Raw genomic sequence first — 26,991 nt, forward strand, 5'->3', positions numbered from 1 at the left:
ACTGTTTATTTATTATTATTATTATTTTATTGTTTATTATTTATTTACTAATATTTTAATATTATATTATTTTATTTATTTATTTATTATTATTATTAGGGGGTATTACAAAGACCACCCTATCCAAGACGCTCAAGGTAGGTTTCCAAAGACACAACTAGGGCACAAGTTTTCTCGCAAACTAACCATGGGAATTCCACCAAACTTTGAGATTCACTAGAGGAGACACCGACGCAGATTCTTGTCCAAATAGATTTGAAAAATACCCCCTCTAAGGAATTTCATAGGGTGCCCTAGCTAGGCCATCTAGGGAAAGGAGCTGAAAATTTAGGAGAGAAAAGAGAAGGAAAAGAAGGGTGACCACCAATTTTACTTGGACCAGTGTCTACTTGGCTATGGAGTCAATGATGATTCGAATTTTGCTAAATTCATCTTCAAGGAGGCTAAAAAGTGATGCCCTAGCAACCACTTTTCAACAATTACCTACTTAATATCTATGGCTTTTCATGGAAGAATACAAAATCCCATCCACTAGGAACATTCATCTATTTCCATTCAATGAGTAACATGTGCAATTTGCAATCAAACAATCTTTTACAATGATATTCAATAAATTAAGGCACAAAAGATCTAGCTAGTTGCAATAATTCCACACATTAGACATTATTCCAACAAAATTTCAACAAGATAGCACTTACAAAATGACAAAAGATATATCCAACCTGTTGTCGCACAGAATGTCTAGGCACCGCGACAATGGCTCAGATCGGGGGCTGTCACCCTGATCCCCAATCTCTCTATTTAAGTTGTCTCTCTACAGCAAGCTAAGGGGGGTAGACCCTATGGAAAAGTGGAGTGAAGAAGAACTAGTTGAGAACCAACCAGTGCGGGAGACATAGTGAATCGACCAAGTACTTGATTAAGATTTAACAAGGCTTATAGGATTTGATTAGATTTTAAACGATTGATACCAGTGCCTTATGGAGTCAACGATCTTGCTAGGAAAATTAAGACCAAGTAATCGATTAACAACTGCTGCTTAAATGAACGACTATTTTATATGAAATGCAGATCCTAAAACTAATGTGAGATGCAAGAATCTTGGTTAATTTTAGTTAAATGCCTATTTAATTTTGAACCCTTCAATCCTTTCTGTGTTGAGCCTGATTTCGTAGTAATTGGCAGAGAGAAGATCAAGAGAAGCACACTAAGGTGTGATTAACGATACCTCTCCTGAAATTCTAACATACCCGGTGCCTCCGACGCTGCAGAGAACTGTGGCTCTGATGACCGCAAGGTCACCGTTTTAAGTTCTATTAAAACAGGGTTCTCAAGAAAAGACGAATGGAGATCTATCTGTCTATTGACCAAGCTTATGCTTGGAAGTAAATTTTATTTATGCAAAACTAACTTATATGCAAATGCACTAGACGATGAGAAGATGAGATGAAGTTAGATTCAAGGATGAAAAAACACTTATGCTGCAAAAGCCCTCAATTACCCAAATGAAATGCTCGCCTCTTTTTAGATGAAGACTTAGAAAATAAACTTTTGAAGATACTATAGTTAAAACACCAACTTATTTCAAATTTTCTTGATACAATTTAGCTCAAAGAGAACAAAAAGAACTTTGCAATTCAATATCAATGTCAACAAATGCTCAAAAAAATACTCAGTTTATGAAACAAAGGATATGCATTTTATCACAATTCCATGGCAGAGCACTTAATTTTCAGAAATTAATTTTTAGGACAGCAGTAAGAAAAACTTTATGACAACAACAATATGACAATGAAAACAGTAAGCTATCAATGATATCTTTATGCCAAAAATTTACCAAAATTTTTCTAAACTTGCCCACATGAATTATAAAAAATTTCCAACCTGTTGTGATGTGATTTCCGGAATTATATCAGATCTAATATACTTATTACAGCCATCAATTAAAACATGAAATACGTTTAATGATGAATGCCCAACTCAAGAAATTAATTCCTTAATGTATTAGACAACTTAGGAACTGATTTTAGGCTAACCCACATGAAAATTTTCCACTGTTATATTTCAGACTTCAGAAACAAAATTATTCTGAGATAACAGTGACCCAACATGTAAATCTAGGCCAAATTCTTAATACACATCAAACATAAAGGACTTATTAATGTATTTAGCAATTTTTTAATCAATTTCAAACCACTTAAATGTGTTTTTCACCACTATTAGAAAGGTATATGACTGCTGTAGCAAACAGTGAGGAAAAAGATGGTTTAAAGATCAAACCCTTAAGCACTAGGCCTTAAAGATCACTTGCCCAAGTTGCCAAAAAATTTCAATACCTGAAACACAAATTTTTACCAAATTTTCTGCAAAAACCCACCAATGATTAGCTTCAGAAAATCAAATATTCAAATCAGAAATGGAGCAAGGGAATCTAAGGCCAATGAGAGCTAGCACTAGGCCCAATAGAACTAGCGTTGGCTAGGAGAAGGCAGATCTAGGCTTAGAAGCCCCAAAACTTGAAACCCTTGTTCTGAAAAGAAATTATTTTGCTTCAGATCTTCAGATTTATTGCAAAATCTTTAATGGTTGGCCTTGTAAAAAGATTTGGGATAAGATATTGCCCTCTAGGGCCTAGATCTGTCTCAAAACCCCCAAATCTGCTTGAAAAATCTCAGATCTGAAGATTTACTTGGCTGATTTCTTAGATCTATTCCTGCAAATAATCTTTGAGCCCAGACCTTTCCCTCCAAGGTATAGATCTAGCTCAAGTCTGAAGATTTACTTCGTTGATTTCTCAGATTTATTCCTGCAAACAATCTTTGAGCCCAAATCTTACTCTCCAGAGTCTACATCTAGCTCATATTTGAAGATTTACTTGGCTGATTTCTCAAATCTATTCCTGCAAACAATCTTTGAGCCCAGATCTTGCCCTCCAAGGTCTAGATCTAGCTCAGATCTGAAGATTTTCTTGGCTGATTTCTCAGATCTATTTCTGCACAAGTGAAAAGAGAAAAACCCAATACCCAATATGTACAAAAATAGAGAAAATCCCAAAACCCAAGTGTTAAAATTCAAAATTATGTTACAAAATTTCAGATTTACACAAGTAAATAACATATCTATACAAATAATTTACATATCTATCAGATCTGAGGAGTATGAGTCCAACTCCGCTCCTAAATCTGATAATCTAAGACTCTTAATAGCTAGATCTATCAAAATTTCCACAAAATATTTAAAATATTTTGAAATTTTAGAGAGGTACTAGCCCAAAAACGCCCTGCAGAAAAAATATTATCGTTAGATAAATCTTGAGGCTTTTATGAAGTAGGCTCTTCAGAAAATATGTGTTGAGAGTTGGCTGGTACAACCGAGAACTATCTCCAAACGCTCAATGAGAACCTGAGAGATCTTCTGCAAACACTAGATCAACCATCAAATCAAGTAGAGAAATAAAACAACAAAAAAATTCTGAAGAAATAGAGATACCTGTTACTTCAATCAAAATTAAAAATGTTACCCTAGATCCAACAAACTGAATAAGATACCTGTATTCAGATTATTCTAAGAGAGCTATTGATTGATAGTTTTCACATAATATTAAGCAGAAATTAAAACAATGTTACCATAAATTCATGAAGAGGAACACTACAACACGTTGAAACCCCAAAGGCTTTTGCATTAATTCAAAAAAGTATACAAGAGAGCTTGAGAGCTTAGTACACGATCCAGAGATCGGATGATCTCAACTGACAAATGACCTCCTATTTAAAGATAAATCTTCCAATGGCTAGTTTGAGTGATCCTCGTCAAAGCAATCTCGATCGTTGACGAGGATAAAAAATTATTTTAATCTCATCTGTTGAAATTTTAAATTATTGAAGAAATTTCGAATTTTTCAATTAAATGCATTTTAATTAATTCAAAAATTAAATTTTTGAATTAATTTCTTCAAAATTTTGACTTTGACTTAACCCCAGGGACCAAAGGCTTAAAATTTAGTTAAATAATCAATTAACCTTAGTCCCTAGACCTCTTTAAAATTTAATTTTTAAAGGACCCACAAATTTTGCCTTTGGAAAATTTAAATTTACTTAGGAGCTATAACTAATTAAATTGTTGGCTTAAGATTTTAATTAATTTTGGCTAGAAAATTTAATTAATTATCCTATGAGGGGATAAATTATTTTTCTAACCCTCAAGACAATTTACATCATGATTTTTACATTTTTTACCTCTCAAGGGGGAAAACTATTTGAAATAGACCTTCACAGACTACCCATTTCTGCGACACAAATATAATCCAGCAGACTATGCAATTTGTAACAAAATAACATAACCAAATAGTTAGGATTATTCCCAAATCACTTTTACAGAGACTCGATCTATAACACTAGGACTCCCCTAAGATCCCAGTGACAAAATCCACTCCAGCTTTGGGGTAAGGCTGAAGGAAAACTCTGCCGACCATCTGAGAATGGATCGATGAGACAAAAAACCTCCCGGAATGTAGATCGTCGCTAGAAAAGTAGGTTTACCTAGGTGATTACATACACGCCACGGATCTGCTGAGATTATTTACATTATACACATGCAGAACGGGTTTACATTATAACATGATCCTCAGGCTGACGATGATAGCTGGATGGCAGGAACACATCAATCAGGCGCTATCCCTTTTGCGAAAAAGAGGGTGTACTGCTATGGGTCGTTGACATGTAGTGATCAACACAACCATAGCAAGAAGTAGCTCTAAGAGAGATCGAAATTAGTTTCCAAAGATATCCAAATGCATCAAAGAACATCCAATTCGTCCAAGAAGAAGTGCAAATTTCTTTTACAAGAGAGATCCAAGTGATGATGATGATGATCTCTCACAAAGAAAGTTGTCTCTATTTATATGATCCTTTTCCTAATTCAAATTGGCCTAATAGCCTCTACAATTATAAAATAATGTGCAAATAACCAGTGTTGTTAAAATCGCGATAAAATCGCGATTTTATCGGAAAATCGCGATTTTTTCCCCTTCCCGCTTAAATCGCGATTTTTATACGAAAAAATCGCCTATTTTTTTTTGCCGATTTTTACTGAAAAAATCGCGCTTTTTTCAAAAAATCGCGATTTTTTCGAAAAAAGCGTGATTTTTAACGAAAAAATCGTGGGGGCTCAGGACAGCATAGTTTTATAACTTTTTTTGGGTTTTTTCATGCAATGTTTTTTGAAAGAAACAAATAATTTTTGAGTGGGGTAGCTTAATGATCAAGTCTAGGCCCTAGTATGGATATGCTATTCATGGTAATGTTAAATTCTTAAAGTAAAAGTGACATTCTCGTTAATCTTCATTTTCATCCTTTTACTTAAATTTTTAACATTACCATGAAATGACTCAGGATGTTTGAGAGTGGTTCCAGCCTCATTGGATTTCATATGGAGAAAGTAGAATTTTAGATTTCATTTAAAATCCAGCAGACTTATCAGTTTTTCAGGATTTCAGGATTGGGAGATTGTAATGTTTCCAGGTGACACCACCTGCCCGGGCTACCCCTGCCACCAGTAGAGGACGTGGTCTACCTCCTATAGCTCCTACTTCTAGTTCTTCAACGTCTAGATCACATCAGACTCCACTGCCATTTCCACCTACACGGGCACCAGCATCTACATCTAGAGGGAAAGGGAAAGCTGTGGCATTTTCTCGCAAGAGGGGCAGAGGAAATCAATAGGATTAGACTTTCATTTTATTGTATATGACATTATGACATGATGAGATACATTATCATATTTTTTGTTGATATTTTGAGGCTGAGTTGGGACTTACTATTCAGGACATGATTCAATGTTATGTGTGATTTTAGCGCTAGAAATGATATTAAACATCTTATATATTAGTTTTTTTATCATATTTATGTGTCAATGTATTTATTTTATGTTGTAGATGGTTTAGATATTAAAAAAATTGAAAAAAAATGAATATTTTTGTGCCAAACGCTTTTTTCCCGCTTTTTTCCCGCTTTTAACGATTTTTTCCGCTTTTTTCCCGGCGCCGATTAAATCCCGCTCGCGCTTTGTGCAACATTGCAAATAACAAGTCATTAGTGACAAGCCCACCAAGTAGCTCATAAAGTGATGAAGAAGCCATCCATAAGTGAGACGAAATGATGAAATCATGGTGTAGAAAGGTCATTGAAAGGTCAAGTTGAGTCCTCAAGATGCCACAATGAAGGAAAGGGCTCCATGAACAATGGACAAGGGGTTGGCCCCTTAATCTCTATGTAAATGATCATGTGGTGCTACAAAGTGGCTTTAGGGCACAAGTAATGGTCTCATGGGTCTCTTGATGAAAAATACACTTGTAGACTAATCCAAATGAGGGCATGGAAAATGGTGCTTTCCCTATCATGTCTCAAGTATGAGACAAACCTCCTCGCAGCCTCAAACCAACTGATAAACCCTATATATAATGCTAAGTCGATTGGGGGCATCGTTGGTCCAAGTGCATCATCTCGCATATAATGTGGGGCAATGAACAAGTTGTTGAAGGTGCTAAGGCCACCCATAAAATGAGATAATGCCATATCACATGATGGAGTCCCATGGATCTCAACGCATCCCCTCCAAGTGTCATTATGATCCTTTGGTGGGCTTGGGCCCCAGTGAAGTTTCCTAACCCATGATGAAACCACCTACCAATTGCGCATAAGATCCAATGTGTCTCCTTACCTTCAAGTCCAATAATTCATTAGTGCATCTAAGTGAACCAAGCTTGTTAGTCAAGGGCACAAATGAGGCTTCATAATGGGTTTCTCTTCCAAATTTGGGGCTTTGAACATGTAATGGTGTTACCTCCTTAGGTAAGAGTGGCTAATAGACAACCCTATTAAGTGTTTCTAACCCCTAAAGGGAAAATCATGTCTGAGATACATCTTTCAAGTGGTAAGGGTCATGTCGATAATAATGAGATGGATTGAGACACAGAGGTATCTGGGTCAAATGCCATGAGTTCAAGGGTAGTAATGATGAGGGATGCCCATATATTTGGGTGCATGAATGTAGGAGGGAGCATATCGTGGTACATGCGTTACCACAACCTTTGTTTTTCCACCCTTCTTCATTTTCCTTTTGCCTTTTATTTATTTTTCTTTTATTTTACTACTCGGGGCTCTAGGGGATGAGAGCATGTTGTGTATGATATAAGCAGTGATTACCACCTTAAGGTGGGGCAGTTGGGAAATGCATGGGTTTCCTAATGATGCAAGGGGCACTCAAGGACCACTAGGAACTAAAGTGATAGCTATAATGATATGAGGTGGAGCTCATGTTTGGCTTTTGCCCACGTGCTAATATTTTATTGTCCCGACCATCTTTTGCATTTTGTGGTATTATTTCCTTCTATATGTGGCCATGATATGCTTTTATCAATTTTTTTTGTTGCATCAACGTCTGAGGCAACATTCCAGGCCAGACCCAGCCATGTGGACAAGGGGAGGCAAAGTAACAGAGCATTGGACCCAATGGTCATGTGGACCCAAAGAAGGAAGATGATGAAATAGGGCATGTAATGTGCAAAGGGGAGTGAAAAATGTGGAACAAGAAAACAGGACCGCACTACCACAACCGGGGTTTCCCAAGTAGTGCCCATCTTGAAGCTATAAGCCAGTAGGGAAGATCCCATGGGGCTAGGGTTGAGGATTAACCTCCCATTCAAGGTGAGGGAACAAGACTACAGTTGAAACCCTTCCTTCTTCCAAGTCACCCAATAATCCATACCCAATTGTGCCCAAGGAAAAACAATCGTAAGTGTTGAAATTTCTAAGTGTTACTCGTTAGAAAGTTTATTTGTATTCTCTTGTTTGTTTCTCTTACTTGTTTAATTGCTAACAAGTTATTTAACCATATAAACATTGAAATAAACACAATACAGTCTCAACCATCTACAGATCAACAACTAAAAGAAGTAGACAAACACACAAGGGACACCGTTATTTTTTGACAATCGTTCCCGAAAAAACCCAACTTGGGAAAATTGGTGCAACAGTTCTGAGGGTTTTATTATTAAGAAACTTTTCTTGAGTACACTGGGTGCCAAACTGGCTCACCCGACAGAGAAAATAATCTGGCAGTAATACCTCTCTTCAGAAGCAGATATTCTGAAAGTCTGCTCCACGAAACCCTCTCCAGCACCTCTCTGAGGCACTGCATCAACCCTCCTGGCCTCTACGTCAGCCCTCTGAGGCTTTGCGCAACCTCTCTGGCCTCCCACGTCACTTCTGAAGCCTCTACGTCAGTCACATGGGTCCTTCTGGCTCTGTGCAGTCACTGTTGGCATCTGCATGGCTCCTTCTGGCTCTACATCTGTCTCTCTGCCTTTGCGCTGGTCTTTCGAAAATATCTTTGCCTCTCTGCATCTACACTCACTGGCTCTCGCCGCAACACTGATCACTGGTTCGATTTCTCTTAGCAAACCCCGTTCTAGAAAATTGAACTGACTTATCACTCTAGTGTATCTCCAACTAACCCTCAAACCTCCTCTTATACTTTTTTTGTTGAGTTTTCAACGACTGAGATTACATCTCTAGTCAACGACTAAGATTGGATTTGGCTTGATCCATGTCATTTAGAACCTTCTAACCCAGTTTTGTATTAATACCCATTAATATTTTTATTTTCCTAAGTTTAGACATAGGAACTCATTAAAAATATTAATTATTTTAATATCTCATTCACCGGGCAGAATTTCTCCAAACCATTTCTGGGTCTTGGAGATCTCACGTGTTTTAGCCTCTCCACCAATTTTCATGGCTAGAGCACATCTGATGCTACCCCAAATCAACAATAAGCACCTGATTTCACAATGAAATACATACCTTTAGGATTGGATGGCCCACCTTTAAACACACGCTCTCGACAAATGGGCGAGGGGACACATAATTGGCTTAGGGAACGAAGATCAACTGGCACAATATCCACTACACTGGTGGCTATCAGGGGCTGCTGGCTGCCGGCTGAAGACAAATCTAGGAGAAAAATTCTCCTATGCGGTCACCCATTGGTGGTGGGTAACACCACCCAGCTATGTCGCCCCTGAGCCACCCAAAGCTGATTATTTTTTATTAATAAGACATTGCCAATAGTCACGATGGTTGTAGTGGCATGAGCTTACATTTAAACCTTATGTTTTTTATGTCTAATGAATAAGCATAATCTAAACAAGCTGTGAATTGAATCTTTTCTGGTTACATTTTTCTGATTGTTTTTCTTCAAAATCTGGCCAAACATTCAGAAAAATTGCTAGACTTGCAAATATCAGTTGTTGAGATTGCAAAATATTGCTACAACAGGGGTTTTTGATGACACTCAATCCATTTTTGTATTCAAAAATGCAACTTCAGTAATGAAAAGTTGCAATTTAACCAAAAATTATATAGCCGGATTACGGTAATGACTGCCAGAAAAAATCCAAACACTATGCTTCCTAACAATATGCTCCACCTATATAGCAGATATCCAGGGCTCTTACAGATCACGGTAAAAATCCACATGCATGTATATAAACAAATGTTTATACAAATTGTCAATCCCAACACAGAAATGTCCCACTTCTTTCCGGGTGATAGAAGCACAATTATGTTATCAATTCCAATTTGATTTAATGAAGTGTCTTAATTTCTGGCCCTGACGACTAATTCGACAGTAACAAAATTTGCTGTTGATGATTGCTAGCTGTGTCTGCGACTCTGCTGACAGCATTTTGGGATATAGAGGAATCCACGGAGCAAACTAATTTTCTTGGGGCAGTGTCTTTTCAAATGGATTTGGCATTTATGATGGTTTCACAACATAACAGTCACTACAGTTTCTTGTTGCTCTGTCTAATTTCTTTTTATAATCTGCAGCAATTTTATGATGTGTTGCCCACACCATGTAGCCTATCCCTGTCTGCTCTTTGAATTTGCAGTGAAATATTTTGTTTCAACGGCCTTTCTATTCCTTTTTTTTTAAGTTATGTTCATCAACATTTTTGGAAGTGGTTTGTGTTTTTCTTTCTAAATAGAAATTGATTTAACATGGTCAAAAGCCGGTTGGTGGTCAAGGACCAGGTTAGAGAAACTCTGCTAACTAACTGTTTGGCCAAAGACTGGATTAGACTGTCTGATAAAGTGTGTCCAAGCACTGGCTCAGAACAGTACCACTGATACCACTGAAATGAACACTGTTCATTTCAGTATCATATTGGAATTTGGCATATTAAGAAACATAAGAGTTAAGAAATGCATTTAATCTAATATTGGCTGTGGATGCACTATGGCATGAAGGATGCCCTCATATCTGGGAGATCCATTTGAGGTGGTTGTCAAGTTGTCAACCCATGTGATGGCTGTAGATAAATCTTCCTAGGTGAAATTAACATTAAACAGAATTGACAATTAGAGAAAAGTCATTTTGCATACTCAGCAGTAATATAACTTTTCAGTTTCCAACTCATGGGACTGAATTTGGTTGGTATATGGGAATAGCATGCAGGCAAAGTATAGGTACCATGTAAGCTAAATTTTCAAGAATATAAGCATACAGAAACCCATTGGAAATTGGTACCTTGTCCTCCTGATACACATACTCTCCCATGCTAATTAATTAAACTGTTTGCCTACATATCAAAAAAAAAGCCCAAAAATTAATTTCACGTAATAATGGGCACTGGGGACATGCTAAATTCTCTGGCTCCTCTGAATCCAGCTTGGTCCTCTTACATTCCCCACTATTATTCTTATTTGCCTTTTCCTCCATTGTCTTAGGACATACATCACCCTTCTACTATCTTATAAATGATCAAGGTCTAAAATTGCTAACAGACTTCCTTTGAGCCATCTTCTGGAACACTTAGATTTGATTTAGCATTGGCATGATAAAAAACACAATGCAAATAGCCACAAATTAATCACAACTTGAAAAATCACAATTATCATCCAATATTATCTGATGCTCCTTTCTTGATTGATACTATGGAAAATTTCCTAAAGAGGGAAGAATTTGCTTAGAGGATGTTAAGAACAGCCCAACATGCTTGGACAAACTAAAAATACTCTAGATTGTTTACATGTATTCTCTTCTATTTGGTACCAAATAGGGTTTAGCTAAAACAAGGAAAGCACCCTATTGTCAGGAATCTTTTCTTTGATAAGAATGTAATGATACTTGATGACGATTCATCCTCTAAAAGGGCCAGCTAAATAATTGCAACACCCCTCTTACCTGATAGAAAGGTTGATTACGTCCTCTAGACAATTTGTCAACATTCGCATTCTCAATCCAAGAACTTGACTCACAGCATAAAGGATCCATTCCACATATTACAGCACGATAACCTGAAACAACATCACAATATTTAACTTCATAACAGGATGGAGAGAGTAAAATCAAAATCAAGACTACATATAATACCTAACCTGGTTGGTCAGTTGTCATGCTTGATGTCAGTATCTAATTTCTAACATGTTAATGTGATTCAAATCTGACCTCCAAAAAAGCATGAGATATGGAAGTGAAATAAACTCAAATAATAAATGCATGGTAGTACACTTATCAATGTTAATCGATTATGGTTCACTAGGTCAGTGACATTAAGAATGCCTTTACTCTAGACTTAAGCTTATGATGAAATGTTAAATGTTGCAGAAAAGAAGAGTTTGTACCATTAAAGTACAAATGTTGTTTGCATCTATTGTTAGTACACTATATGTTCAGTCCCTGGATGGTTCGTGATGATTTGAATTTTGAACATAAGAGATGGTCTGTAACAAATTTGCATATTGGAGATGGCTTGCTCAGTGGTTGTTTGACCTTAGTTGGGTATTTGCTTGGCATTCTTCTCTAGGGTGTTGGATACCTCCTGACAGCTTAAGTGACACCTTCATAATGGCCACGTGGAGATGGTTTCTTGCTTAGAGAATGTTCTAGATAAGAGTAGTAGTATTTTGCATCCTAGATGAGAGCATTGGGCCCTAGATGGCACAAGGTAGCTTGGATGCTAGCATGGAATCTTGGAGTTGGCTACATGATGTTTAAGTTGTGATAGTGTTCATGCAAGGGGAGTGGACCCAATGGAGAACACATCTTAGGAAGTTCGTTGGAGTCCTTGGAGGGTTGTAGGAGAAGCAATGGACACACCTCATGAACCACCCTTCCATATGGAGCCATGCATGTGGACAACTTAACCTTGGAGCTTGACATGTGTACACTTGGAGTGTAGCACTCCACATGTGTGAGCCTACATGTGTTATTGTAGGTTGTGTATAAGGGCCAAGGACGATTACCCAGCAAAAGTGGGTAACCTCATAGCAGAAAAAAAAATCTCTTAACATGGACAGCCAGCCAACAACCCTATACATTGCTCAGACATGATGATATGCCACATTCCTCCACCATTTTCACTGGTCAAAACACCTCTCACCATCCAAAATTCCTCTTGAAGGAAAGTGGGTTACCACTCAGCAGGTACTTTGACCATTTTGCAATCCAGTGTTATCAGAACTGAACCGGTGATTGAACCAAAAAAACTTGTGGACTGGGAACTAGTCAGAACCAGGAAAAAACCAGTTTACCAAAAACACAAAATATTATAATTTTAAAGAAAAACATATATATTCATGTGCATCCATATGAATCCAAACCATTTATACACAAATACACAAAAGTTCTCATTTACATAGCATGTAAGGGTGCACATAACCAAAATAGCATAGAGTGTGATCCATCTCCAAACTGAAAATACATCAAAAAATAGGCTCTAGATGGCCTCTAGCATCCAAAAGAAACATGCTACAACAAATGCCGACATATCATCAAAACCATTGCCTATATTGGGGTCTTCGTCATCAATATAACCAAATAGGCATTAAAATCAGATAGAAAACGCATAGCATGTCATGTCAAGATTTTGTTTGAATGATGGGTACATTTTTAGTAGTCATGATAGAGGAGTTCGACAACCAATGCAACTAACATCAAAGGACATAGAGGGCTTGGTGCTCTTTATTAAATACTAGTTCCATACCCTCGTACATGACAAGATCCAATGGAAACATTGCAGTCTCCCCAATCTTGAAATCCTGAAAAACTATCAAGTCTGTTGGATTTTGAGTGAAATCTAAAATTCTACTTTCTCCATATGAAATCCAATAAGGTTGGGACCACTCTCAAACATCCCGAGTCATTTCATGGTAATGTTAAAAATTTAAGTAAAAGGATGAAAATGAAAGATAAAGGAGAATGTCACTTTTACTTTTAAGAATTTAACATTATCATGAATTGCATAGCAATACTAGGGCCATAGGCTTGAATATTAGGCTAGCCTAGGGGAGAATTAGAAGTGGGCCAACCAATTGAAAAAATCAAAAAATTAAAAAAAAAGGAAATTTTTTTGCGTTGGCCTGCATAGGTACAAACTGCATAGAACCGGTCCTAAATCAGCCTATTCCGGTTCGGAGGCCTGGTTCGATCCATTTTTGGGCCAAAAATGCTCGGATCGGTTGATTTCGGTCCAATTTTGATAACATTGTTGCAATATAGTGCTTTTACGTAATGTTTTGGGCATTCTAACATGGATAAAGGGGTGATATGGATGATTGACTGATCTTGACTATAAACTTGTTCTCTCACCTTGCCAAGGGGGTTAGATTTTTTCCCTAATCCAATGGTACTTTCTTTGAGGCCTTAGGGTTATAAGAGGGGCACTACTTGGGAAGCTTGGATTGAAGAAGTGTGTCCATAACCATTCCATACTTACCAATCTTCACCATTCACTTGATTTCACATCCATGCCTCGAGTTTGTTGTCATTGGTTTTGTTATCCACCACTAGTGGCTGACCACATAGGAGAAGTTTTTCCCCTAGATTTGTCTTCAACCGACAACCAGCAGCCTCGACAACCACCAGTGTAGCCGATATTGTGCCAATTAATCTCTGCTCCCTGAGCCAGTCATATGTCCCCTCGTCCATCTATCGAGATCGTATGCTTGAAGGTGGGTCATCCAATCCTAAAGGTATGTCTTTCATTGTGCAATCGGGTGCTTATGCTTGTTTTTCTTGGGCACACTTGGGTATGGATTATTGGGTGACTTGGAAGAAGAAAGGGTTTCGATTGTAGTCTTGTTTCCTCACCTTAAATGGGGGGTTAATCCTCAACCCTAGTCCCATGGGATCTCCCCTATTGGCTTATAACTTTAGGATGGGCACTACTTGGGAAGCTCTGATTTTGGTAGTATGGTCTCGTTTTCCCGTTCCACAATTTTCAATCCCCTCCACACATTACATGCCCTATTTCATCATCTTCCCTTTGGGTATACATGACCACTAGGTCCACATGGCTCTGGAACTCCCCCTCCCCTTGTCCACATGTCTAGGTCGAGCCTGGAACGATGCCCCAGAGGTTGATGCAACTAAAAAAAAGATAAAAGCATATCATGGCCACATACAAAAGGAAAAAATACCACAACATGCAAAAGATGGTCGGGGCAATAAAATTTAGCACGTGGGCAAAAGCCAAACATGAACTCTACCCCTTATCATTATGGCCATCACCTTGGTTCCTGTTGTACCCATTTTGTCACAATTCCGAAGAAGCAGTGTACAAAATTTTTCAAGGATTAGAATCATCAGCCAGCCAATTGTTATATCATTGTAAACCCAAATTCTGCAAATTATGTTGTAAAGGATGCTAGTATGATCATTTAATTTTGTAACAACACCTAGGTAAGCCTTTTATTTTGGCGAGGAATTTCATCCTAGGAAGGCTTTTAACCTCACCAAATTATGTGTGTTTCTAAACACGGATAATCGGCAAAGTTTTTCCTCCAGCTTAAACCCCAAAGTTACGGTGGAATTCATTGACAAGAACTTAGGTGAGTCCTAGTGTTATATCGTGTCTTTGTAAAAGTCGTTTGGGAATAATTTACACTATTTGGCTAAATTATTTTATGCAGATCACTTGGTCTATACTAGATCATATTGTGTCGCAGAATTGGGTAATGTCATGAGGGTCTATAACAAATGTGTATTCCCCCTTTGAGGGTTGAATTATTTGTAATATCTGATGTAAAACATATTTTAGTTCATGGTCCCTCATATTTATGTTGGCATTATGATTCTGGTATGGCTTTATGATACATATGTTGTACTTGATGGCAACCCATCATCTCAGATAATAAATTATAGTGTAGAGAAAAGTTCACGCACTTATATGCAGAGAAAAGTTTATTTCATGTAGAGAAAAGTTCACGCACTTTTATGTAGAGAAAAGTTTATTTCATGTAGAGAAAAGTTCACGCACTTTTATGCAGAGAAAAGTTTATTTCATGAAGAGAAAAAGTTCACGCACTTTCATGCAAGGAAAAGCGCGTATATGTTGGAGAACTTACCTTTGGTCCATGGTAGTTAGTCCTTGGTATTTGAACCTATGAGGAAAAGCACGTATATGTTGGAGAACTTACCTTTGGTCCATGGTAGTTAGTCCTTGGTATTTGAACCTATGAGGAAAAGCGCGTATATGTTGGAGAACTTACCTTTGGTCCATGGTAGTTAGTCATTGGTATTTGAACCTATGGTTTTGGACCATGGTACGCACTTTCATGCAAGGAAAAGCGCGTATATGTTGGAGAACTTACCTTTGGTCCATGGTGGTTAGTCCTTGGTATTATTGAGCCCCATGTTTTTGGGCCCCTTGTATTGGTTATCTATGGTATTGATCCATGATTTTAGGAAAAAGCTTGCCTATATAAAGCAAATGAGATCACTTGGCTAATTCATCCTTGCAATTGAATATCTTAAGATCTGAAATATTGGGTTATTGTTTTGAAAGTTTGATCTATGAAAGTGAAGTTGAAAGCGAATCTGTGAAGGGTGATCTCTCGAGCGCTGTAGCTGCGGAAGCACAGAGGCGCCACAGAAGGCGCAGTGCGGAGGCGCCACAGAAGGCGCAGTGCGGAGACGCCACAGAGGCGCCACAGAAGGCGCAGTGTGGAGGCGCCACAGAAGGCGCAGTGCGGAGACGCCACAGAGGCGCCACAGAAGGCGCAGTGCGGAGGCGCCACAGAAGGCGCAGTGCGGAGGCGCCACAGAAGGCGCAGTGCGGAGACGCCACAAAGGTGCCACAGAAGGCGCAGTGCGGAGGCGCCACAGAAGGCGCAGTGCGGAGGCGCCACAGAAGGCGCAGTGCGGAGGCACCACAGAAGGCGCAGTGCGGAGACGCCACAGAGGCGCCACAGAAGGCGCAGTGCGGAGGCGCCACAGAAGGCGCAGGTGCGGTGGTCGCGGCGCCACAGAAGGCGCAGGTGCGGAGGTAGTACAGATATCCGCAGATCTATATCAGTGAAGTTGTGATCCCTGCTTAAAATTTGTTTTAACTGCCTTTGACTATTCTGCAGGGTTTTGGGTGCATAACTGATGTTTGGTTACTGGTATTGAGTTCAGATAACAGCATGATTAATGACTTATCTTTATGTACTAGATCTGGTTGATAACTCTCATAATATCATTGTATATGTATGGATCTAGTGATTGGGTGATTCAGAAGGTTGTTTGATTATGAGCTTCAATGTTGTTGTTGGGTCCAGTATGAAAATTGGATGAAAAGTGGCCTTTCAGATTATGTGTGTGCTTCAGTGTATCCAGTCTGAAAATTGATAAAACGTGGTACCTGGAGGAGAGAAGATTGTAGGCCAGCGCCTATGTACTAGTATCTAAGCTAGTACAAAAGCTAAGGGAGATCTTTGGAGCATTGTAGCAGGTAGCAGCCTGCGTACTAGTAAATGGATCGGCTAGTACAAGAGAAAAGGGGGTTGTAGCTCCCGTACTGGTATAAGACTGCACCAGTACAAATATTGTAAAAGGATTTTCTTATTAAGAAGAAGATTGAGATGACTTGCAGCAGGTGGTTTTTCTCCCGCATTGGGTTTCCACCTTATATCATGGTGTTCATGTGTGTGCCTTATGTGTGATGATCTATTCTCTATTACGGCATCTGTTATCTGATAATATGGTTGATAATGTTCTAATGCACTCATTGAAGATCAATTAACTTAATCATAAGAAGTTGTGGAAGTAGCATATATGAATCTGATTATGGAAATGAAAAAGTTTTATTAATGTGATAATACTGATTCACCCCCCCTCTCAGTATTATTTCCAACAATTGGTATCAGAGCCGGTCCTTTGATAGAAGCTTGATCGCTTGAAGGAGATCTGTGGAACAATGGGAAAGAAGCTTAAGAAGAAAGCACCTAAGAAAAAGAATTCATCTCAGAAGAACTATGACAGTGGGAGAATCGATTGGGGATTAGGTATAAGAAGCTCTTCAGATTCAGAATCATTATCAGGTATGAATATATTATCCTCTGATGTTCCAGCTATCTTTCCTTTTGGAAGAGATGAAAGTGATAGCGAAACTACTAAATTTGCTCTTATGGGTGAACAAGAAAGATATCAAATAGAGGCAGAATTTAAAAGGCTGACAGACAAAATTAGAGATCAACAAGATCTATTGAACAAAAGGGAATGTGATTTCAAAGAAGAAGCTACCAAACTAAAGGCCCAACTAGAAGAAGGAAACAAGGTAAGAAAGCTACTCAAGGACAAGGAAGACCAATGTCAAAAATTGCAGCATGAAGTGACATCATTAAGAAAAGAAGTCAACGAAAGAAGCACAACCATCAAGAAACTCAAAGATAGATCCAACTACTATGAAAATCTTGAAGCTACAATCCTCTCACTAAAAGGAGATCTTGAAGAATCAAAGAAGCAGAATACAGATCTACTCCAAGCTATTGCAAAACAAGAAAACGAAGTCACCAGCTTAAAATGTCAACTAGAATGTGCCTTCCGAGTTCGTCAAATGCAGCAGGATCTGAATGAAGAACAAGAAAAGGAGATTCTCAAACTAAGGGAACAAATGGAAGAAGGAAGGAAAGCTGAAGAAGATTTGAAAAAGCAATCTCTTGAAAAGGAAGAACAGCTTCAGGTTGAGGTAAATATCTTGAAAGGTAAACTAGAAGAAAAGGATAAGCTTTTACGATTTCAAGATAGTTCTAAAGTCTTGGATGATATTCTTAGTAGTCAAAGGTCTCCTGCTATAAAGACTAATCTTGGTTTCCATGAATCTGTTGAAGGTGAATCTAGTTCACAAGGTGAGGCAAGGAACTCTAAAGAGAAATCTAAAGTGATCAACGAAGAAATGAAAGATCAATCTCATCATCAACCAAGAAAAGAGATTCCTCAAAGAAAATCCTTTACTCCTCCTATGAATAATGTTGAATGTTATGTATGTCATAATCTTGGACATGTTGCAGCTAGATGTAGAAGAAGAAGGGTTCAAGACCATTATGCAGAAAGATCATCACATTCAAGGTACTTTTATGGATATTGCTTTGCTTGCAATATGTTTGGTCACAAAGCTGCTGATTGTTACAGGAGGAATATGAAACATGTAAGATGTTATGCATGTAACAAGCTTGGACATATAGCTAAGGAATGCAGGAACAAAGTGTGGGCACCATATCAAAAGGAGAAAATGTCATCATCACGCTTGAAGATATGGAGGAAAAAGGAAGTACAGTCAGAAAAAGGCGGCACTGCACAACGTACAGACATACCAGAATTAGAGGGAGCTGAAAGTACAAAACTTCAGTGTCCTGAATCTCATATGCAAACTCCATAAAGGAAAGTTGCATATATACGCGAGTTAGTTACTGCACAGTCGCGTATATGATTGTTTGAAGAAAGGCAGTAGGGACAGATTCAAGAGAAGGATCAGTTTTGCTCTAGTTAATAATAATGATGTGTGGATATGATGGTTCGAAGTGTTTTGGTTCTAACTTGATATTGATGATGTCTTGATACTTCTTATTGATATGCATGATCAGACAGATGGCACAGGTTTAGAGGGATCATATGGACTTAATGCATTATTGCCATTATGGTTAATAGTCCTTGGTGATGATACTTATATGGATAAATGATTCATCTTGCTATGGTTATGAGTTGTTCACATGGTTCTTGGATCAGATTTATGGTTGATTCTCTAATGATGCTTGCATGGGAAGCACTTAGCTTGAATTCACATCTTCTTGATGTTGAGTCACTCATATGCTGCTGTCGTCATATGCATAAAGATCATATATTACAGTTATGATTCCTTTCATTCTTGGCACAAATGGATGAGGATTGTTGGCTGGATACAGGGATGATTATTCAAAGTTGCATTGTTGGAGACATGATGATAATGAGCTCTTATCTATATGATGATAGGATTGTTTCATACATATGTTGATTAATGCAGATATTCCCAATTGATGATACTTGATTCATGTAGATCTGGATGGCTATGATGTTTCTCACATAGAATGTGAAATTCTGTTGATGCGGACATACCTTGATGATTCATGCACTAATACAAGTTGCTGGTCTAGTTGCTGTTGACAGATACTATGGAGCAGATCATAAAGTGTTGTTGCTGATGTTCATCTTATTTAGGTGATGTCATATCAAGACTCATGATGTAATAGTGTCATCTCTTCAGGTCATGTAACGACCTATGTTGGTTTCCCCACTATGCCTGGGATGAAGATGTAATGTATTTGGTTTTCATTTTTCTGATATATCCCCACTTGGTTGGGTGATGGATGTATGTATTGAATCTTTTAGGAAGGTCATTTGTGATGTAGAACATCCTTTTGCAGACCTTGCTTACAGTCAGGGGGAGCCTGAGCATGAACAACACTATATAGCAGAGCAGACATTTCAGCTTGTTCTCAGAAAGAGCATGATCAGATTGGTGCACCATGACGTATACAAAGGGGGAGCTCATTCAGAGATTTCAACAGGTACTCAGGGGGAGCTTATAATGCATTGTTGGCATTATGGAGGACGTACAGAAGGAGATCTTGGATGCTGGTCTGATTATTGCTGCAATCTATCTCTTTCATGGTCATTTATGGTGTTTGGTGGATTATGTTTCTTCTTTACAGATCTGGTTCATATTCAGGGGGAGCATAACCCTTTGCCCTTGATGTCAAAGGGGGAGAATGAGCTGAAGATTTTGAGGTTGCCATCAAGTCCAAAGGGGGAGATTGTTGGCATTATGATTCTGGTATGGCTTTATGATACATATGTTGTACTTGATGGCAACCCACTCATCTCAGATAATAAATTATAGTGTAGAGAAAAGTTCACGCACTTATATGCAGAGAAAAGTTTATTTCATGTAGAGAAAAGTTCACGCACTTTTATGCAGAGAAAAGTTTATTTCATGAAGAGAAAAAGTTCACGCACTTTCATGCAAGGAAAAGCGCGTATATGTTGGAAAACTTACCTTTGGTCCATGGTAGTTAGTCATTGGTATTTGAACCTATGGTTTTGGACCATGGTACGCACTTTCATGCAAGGAAAAGCGCGTATATGTTGGAGAACTTACCTTTGGTCCATGGTGGTTAGTCCTTGGTATTATTGAGCCCCATGTTTTTGGGCCCCTTGTATTGGTTATCTATGGTATTGATCATGATTTTAGGAAGAAACTTGCCTATATAAAGCAAATGAGATCACTTGGCTAATTCATCCTTGCAATTGAATATCTTAAGATCTGAAATATTGGGTTATTGTTTTGAAAGTTTGATCTATGAAAGTGAAGTTGAAAGCGAATCTGTGAAGGGTGATCTCTCGAGCGCTGCAGCTGCGGAAGCACAGAGGCGCCACAGAAGGCGCAGTGCGGAGGCGCCACAGAAGGCGCAGTGCGAAGACGCCACAGAGGCGCCACAGAAGGCGCAGTGCGGAGGCGCCACAAAAGGCGCAGTGCAGAGGCACCACAGAAGGCGCAGTGCGGAGGCGCCACAGAAGGCGCAGTGCGGAGATGCCACAGAGGTGCCACAGAAGGCGCAGTGCGGAGGCGCCACAGAAGGCGCAGTGCGGAGACGCCACAGAAGGCGCAGTGCGGAGGCGCCACAGAAGGCGCAGTGCGGAGACGCCACAGAGGCGTCACAGAAGGCGCAGTGCGGAGGCGCCACAGAAGGCGCAGGTGCGGTGGTCGCGGCGCCACAGAAGGCGCAGGTGCGGAGGTAGTACAGATATCCGCAGATCTATATCAGTGAAGTTGCGATCCCTGCTTAAAATTTGTTTTAACTGCCTTTGACTATTCTGCAGGGTTTTGGGTGCATAACTGATGTTTGGTCACTGGTATTGAGTTCAGATAACAGCATGATTAATGACTTATCTTTATGTACTAGATCTGGTTGATAACTCTCATAATATCATTGTATATGTATGGATCTGGTGATTGGGTGATTCAGAAGGTTGTTTGATTATGAGCTTCAATGTTGTTGTTGGGTCCAGTATGAAAATTGGATGAAAAGTGGCCTTTCAGATTATGTGTGTGCTTCAGTGTATCCAATCTGAAAATTGATGAAACGTGGTACCTGGAGGAGAGAAGATTGTAGGCCAGCGCCTATGTACTAGTATCTAAGCTAGTACAAAAGCTAAGGGAGATCTTTGGAGCATTGTAGCAGGTAGCAGCCTGCGTACTAGTAAATGGATCGACTAGTACAAGAGCAAAGGGGGTTGTAGCTCCCGTACTGGTATAAGACTGCACCAGTACAAATATTGTAAAAGGATTTTCTTATTAAGAAGAAGATTGAGATGACTTGCAGCAGGTGGTTTTTCTCCCGCATTGGGTTTCCACCTTATATCATGGTGTTCATGTGTGTGCCTTATGTGTGATGATCTATTCTCTATTACGGCATCTGTTATCTGATAATATGGTTGATAATGTTTTAATGCACTCATTGAAGATCAATTAACTTAATCATAAGAAGTTGTGGAAGTAGCATATATGAATCTGATTATGGAAATGAAAAAGTTTTATTAATGTGATAATACTGATTCACCCCCCCCTCTCAGTATTATTTCCAACAATTTAGACACCAAGGCTAAAGTATTTGAGGGTCGAAAAAATATTAATCCCCTCTTGTGTCAATTAAGTGATTTTTCTAGCTAAATTAAAATTAAATCCTAAGTCAGAAAATTTAATTAATTTAAGAGTCAAAAATAATTATATAGAAATTAATATTTCTCCAAGTGGAAAATTCATGGGTCAAACAGAAACCAATTTTCGGAGGTCCCCCACCAAGGCAAAAATGGATTTTTTAAAGAAAAATTAAGCCCTTGGTCTTTGGTGGTTGAGTCAAAGTCAAAATTTTGAGGAAATTAATCCAAAAAATTAATTTTTGGATTATTAAAAAATGGGTTTTATGAGAAATTCGAAATTTTCCTCAAAATAAATATTTTCTACGGCAAAGATTAAAAGATGATTAAATTATTATCAACAGTTGAGATTATTTTAACAGGGATAAAGCCAACCAGCCATTATTTTCCACTTGGAGGATTTCCCTATAAATAGAAGCCATTTTTGCTTCTCAAGACAAATTAAGATATTCTGATTTTGGGCTATCAGTGGATGATGTAAATTTGTAACGTTGGTATTGAGCCATTACTCTACTGGGAACGTTTTAATATCATAATAAAAAGACTTTGGGTTTCAGTTCATGGTGTTCTTGTTCCATTGATCTGTTGTACGTGCTAGTTATGTGCTAATCCTATATTGTGTTTCATTGTTATATAAATTGTTATTTCATTTGTCAAATTTGGTAAAATTTGGCTCCATCTTAGGTGATCCAATTCATCATATGATCTAACGATTTGGTTTGAGAAAAATTATAGAGATCTGCAAGTACACTAGCTCTTAGGCTCCAGGCTCACAGAGTGTGGAGAAGAGCGAAACTTGTTTGGGGTCTAGAAAATTTTATATGGTGTTTTAACTTTGCTAACGGGTGTGGCCAATATTCTAACTTTCGAAAAATTTAAAATACATTGATCCATTGCCATTATTTAGAATTTATTCTCTTAAAAATTTGATTTTACAAGCATTGTATATTTGCAAATATTTTGTATATACCTTTTGTAAAATAATTTCTAACCCTTGTTTGCAGCAAATAGGGTTTTATTTTTTTAATTTTGTATATATTGGGGTTTTGGAAAAATTTCATTTCATTTGTGCAGGTGAGTTTTCAATTTATTTATTTTTTTACAGTTTCTCTCACCCAAGTGAGACGTCCAGCCTTCTTGAAGAAAATTGTTGGGGTTTTGAGGTGGATCTAGGCCTAGGAAGACAAGATCCATCCTTGGGACTCTTACAAATTAATCCTGATTTTTTCCTCTGGAAAAAGTCGGCACAAAATCAGATTTTGGCAATTTAATCCCGATTTTTTGCCGACTTTTGCCACACTAGTATAGACCATGCTCCCTAACTCCAATCACCACACCTGCGGTGCTAGAGCTTCTGGGCCTGAGTCTCGCCTTCCCACTCAAGAACAAGACCTCAAACCCCTTATGCTCGATCACTGAGACAAATATCACGCTATATCTGAGTCCTGGTACAAACAATACATCCTAGACTCGCATCACTTGTCCTGACTCCATCCTGAATGGCACAACTCTCGATCCTTGGATCTCCTTCTGACTCTTGTTGCCCAACACCATGTGCAACTTCGAGTCCCACTCAGCTAGAGTCTCGAATACCTCCTGTGACCTTGTCATATGCTTTGACGCTCCATTGTCCACGTACCATGCAACCTCATCAATGGTACCCTACGAGAAATGAGAGATCAAGGCAAAGTCCTCCTCCTCCAATCTCCTAGAGAGATTATATATTTTGGCAGAAGTGGCAACACCGACGACCTGCTTCCCTTTCTTCTTCTTGTCATCTCTTGTCTTCTTCTTCATCGGACATCTCGTCGAAAAATGACCCATCTCGCCACAATGGAAACACTTGATCTTACTCAAGTCCTCCTTTCGCTTGCCCTTCATTCTTGCCGCAAGTGCCACATCATCATCTTAAGCCTTCTTTGAATGAATATCTTCGTCTCGCAACTCCTCCTGAATGAAGTTGTCCCACAGCCTATTCCAATCTGGAAACTTCTCTATGGAAACAATCCCCTTGATGAAGGGCTTCCATTCCTTGGTGAACCCTTTCAAAGCAATCCTCACTTATCAGAATTCACATTGACGGCAACAAGCTCATCTTTGACTTGAGACAACCTTGTTAGATACGAAGTCACTCCTTCACCCTGCATCATCTTGGTGGACTTCAACTTATCCTCTAATACCAATACCCGGTTCTCGTTCTTATTTTGGAACAAATTTTTAAGAGCCATCCACGTCCCATGTGCAGTGTTCTTCCCGAACAAATGAGGTATTAGGGAACGCTTCACACCATCTAGGATGATCAATCTCGCCTTCGTATCCAATTCCTCGTACACTTCCAACTCCTTAGGGTCAGTTGGCTTCTTGATGACTTTCTCGGCGAATTCCCAGATCTTGTTGACCTACAAGACCAACTTGATCATTTCCTTCCATTGACTATAGTTGGACAACCCTTCCAACCTGTCGTCATACCGAAGACCACCCTGCAACTTCGACATTGTAGAGAGCCCTTCACCTACAATGTGACCAGCTCCCTCTTAAGTTGTACTTCGTTGTGCACACTCTGATTCATTGTCCCTCAAAGTAGCTCAGACACCCTCTGATACCATGTTGTATTTCCATGATCCTAGTGTCTAGGATAGAATCTTAGATCACTGATGCTACCAAACCAAGAATCACAACGAAGCTACTTTGCACAGTGGAATATAAACAACAATAAATCTAATAGTGCACAAAATATACACAACTTTCTTTTACACAATATTGTAAAATAACCCAATCTTCGTCATATTAATCCAACTAAATAATACAATAGGCTAGGGTTCCCGTAACAAGGATAATGGCCCTCAGATATCCAATGGTACAAGAATACAAATACAAGATAATCTGACAGTCTAGCTGATGTAGTGCACAATCACAACTTCTTTGTCATATGCCCCCAATTTGCAGCATCTACTTCTATCAATGCTCCAAGTCCATCTGGCCACTTAATCTCGACTATCCAATCTGCTCTCATGTTGATCATTTGTCCATCAATGCATCAACACATCGAGACTCTTGTTGAGTTGTTCACAACTCCATTTGTGAACAACTCACAATTGCCCACTGTTGTTCCTTAGCTACTCAGGGTCTTCTTCCCACTATAGTCTTCCTGTGCTACTCCAATGAAGACTCTGACTAACATAGGGCAAGAGGCATGCCACCTATCACCACCAAATGTCACTTCTCCAATGATGAACACAGGTTGTCAAATCTACTCCTCTGGCTGGCCAAACCTTGAGCTCCAATCTGCCTCCTCTAGTAGCCTCCTTTGTCCATCAAGGAGCTACTTAGGCTACCCACACTTCACCCAACTCACAATTGTCCAACGTCCTTCTTGTTCACTTCTCTAGGGCTACTTTGGACACCTCCTTGTTGTTGAGAAATCCAGGGCATAGAAATTGAGTGATTTCTCTTCTATTAGTAACTGCTTGTGAGTGATTTTTACTTCTTTAGATTAGGATCTTCTAATGCTTAGGTTATTAGTGTTATTCTTCATCAAACAGCTACCGATGCATAAACCATAAAGAGACACAGAATATAGGCTATCAGCCAAGGCCAAAACGTCTCCCACTTGAGAAGAAAACCCGAACAAATTCTTCTTATAGAGACTTCAATTGACGAATACCAAGACCAAGACCCTTGACCTATTTGCCACTCCAAGACCAAGACACAAGGATCCTTCCTTTTTCTTCCTTCTTCTTGACAAAGTCAATACTAGTCAAAGCTTCTTCTTGAACTACACCTTTTGGCTACCCTGAAGATTTCGACCTTCCTCACAGGTCTGCAACTTTAGCTCTCTGAAATCACTGTATAGACACACGTGTAGACTAAGATATGGTCTTTCTTGTTGTGTGTCTCCTTCGCTGATCTTGAGATATTTCACTTGTAACTTCGGCCAACAAAACTAATGGTAGAGAGACTCTTCATGTGACTTTTATGTGTTGATGTCAACCTGTAGAAACCCTAGTTTATGCCACACGTGTAAGGTAAATTCACCCAAGAAACAGTGCCAAAACACTTTGTCCTTCCTTCCTTCATTTCGCTGGATGTGAGGCTGCTCTTCTTGATCCTTCGTACTTCATTTTATCTCAAACCTTGACCAAATTGTATGTCTGAAATTCTGCTCTGAAATAAGGCCGAGTAGCCCTATTTATAGTAGTTGGAGCCTCATATTTAGCCAACTTGAGAGAGTTGAGCCAACATGTCGCTTTGAGTGGTTATTTACTCCATTTTGTAGACGACTTGAAGGAGTTGTTTTGTGCGTGGTCTTGGAGGCCTTACATACTAATTTAATGACTCATACAAAATGTAACATACCCAAGAAGGGTCCTTCTTACATGACATATACTCAATTTTGACATTTATGACTACATGACAAATCCTAAAGGCTCACAATGGGAGCCATCACTAAAATAAAATTCCTTTCTCATGAAACCCATGAGACAAGTATTAATAATAATTTTATTTTTCTTCTTTTCATCAATTACATAAAATCATATTTCCACATCTTATGAAGACCAAACCTAGTTACATTTTTCAACACTTGTTGCCCTTCACCAACCATAAGATATCCAATACCTCTGTCCACACTAGGACAATGATCCAACCATAATCAACTCAACATGAAACCATCAATAAAACACATACCTTATCATATCATGGGTTGTTATACATTGTTGTAGGTTTGCACCACTGGTTAGAGCTACTACTATACTGCTACAGCAATCCTCCCTCACATCTAGGCCTCCTCAGTTGTGGCCTCTCTCCTAACAACTTTTGCTCCTATATGTTGTTGATATGGGCTTATACTAGCCCTCAAACAAGCCTCCTGCCATACCTGTACAAGAGATACCTTTGTGGCCCCCTGGATCAAGCAGTCCCTAGCTTACGGCCCACTTGTTAGGCTTACGTCCTATCTAAACTTCAAAACAACAA

The 26,991-nt window shown here is 38.8% G+C and overlaps 1 protein-coding gene across 2 annotated transcripts in view; it reads right to left on the reverse strand.

Moving 5' to 3' along the window:
* The window catches only part of LOC149224960 (uvrB/uvrC motif-containing protein), a 250,537-nt gene that overhangs the window by 68,895 nt on the left and 154,651 nt on the right, over nucleotides 1-26,991 (reverse strand). For both annotated transcript variants that reach the window (XM_089386359.1, XM_089386360.1), the window contains exon 7: nucleotides 11,248-11,360. In XM_089386359.1, coding sequence (XP_089242485.1) covers nucleotides 11,248-11,360 — 113 coding nt within the window. The remainder of the gene's footprint in view (nucleotides 1-11,247; nucleotides 11,361-26,991) is intronic.

The sequence above is a fragment of the Pinus tabuliformis genome, chromosome Q, assembly GCF_031772625.1.
Source record: "Pinus tabuliformis cultivar Carrire ecotype Pingquan chromosome Q, CPIR1, whole genome shotgun sequence".
In the NCBI taxonomy this organism is placed as follows: domain Eukaryota; kingdom Viridiplantae; phylum Streptophyta; class Pinopsida; order Pinales; family Pinaceae; genus Pinus; species Pinus tabuliformis.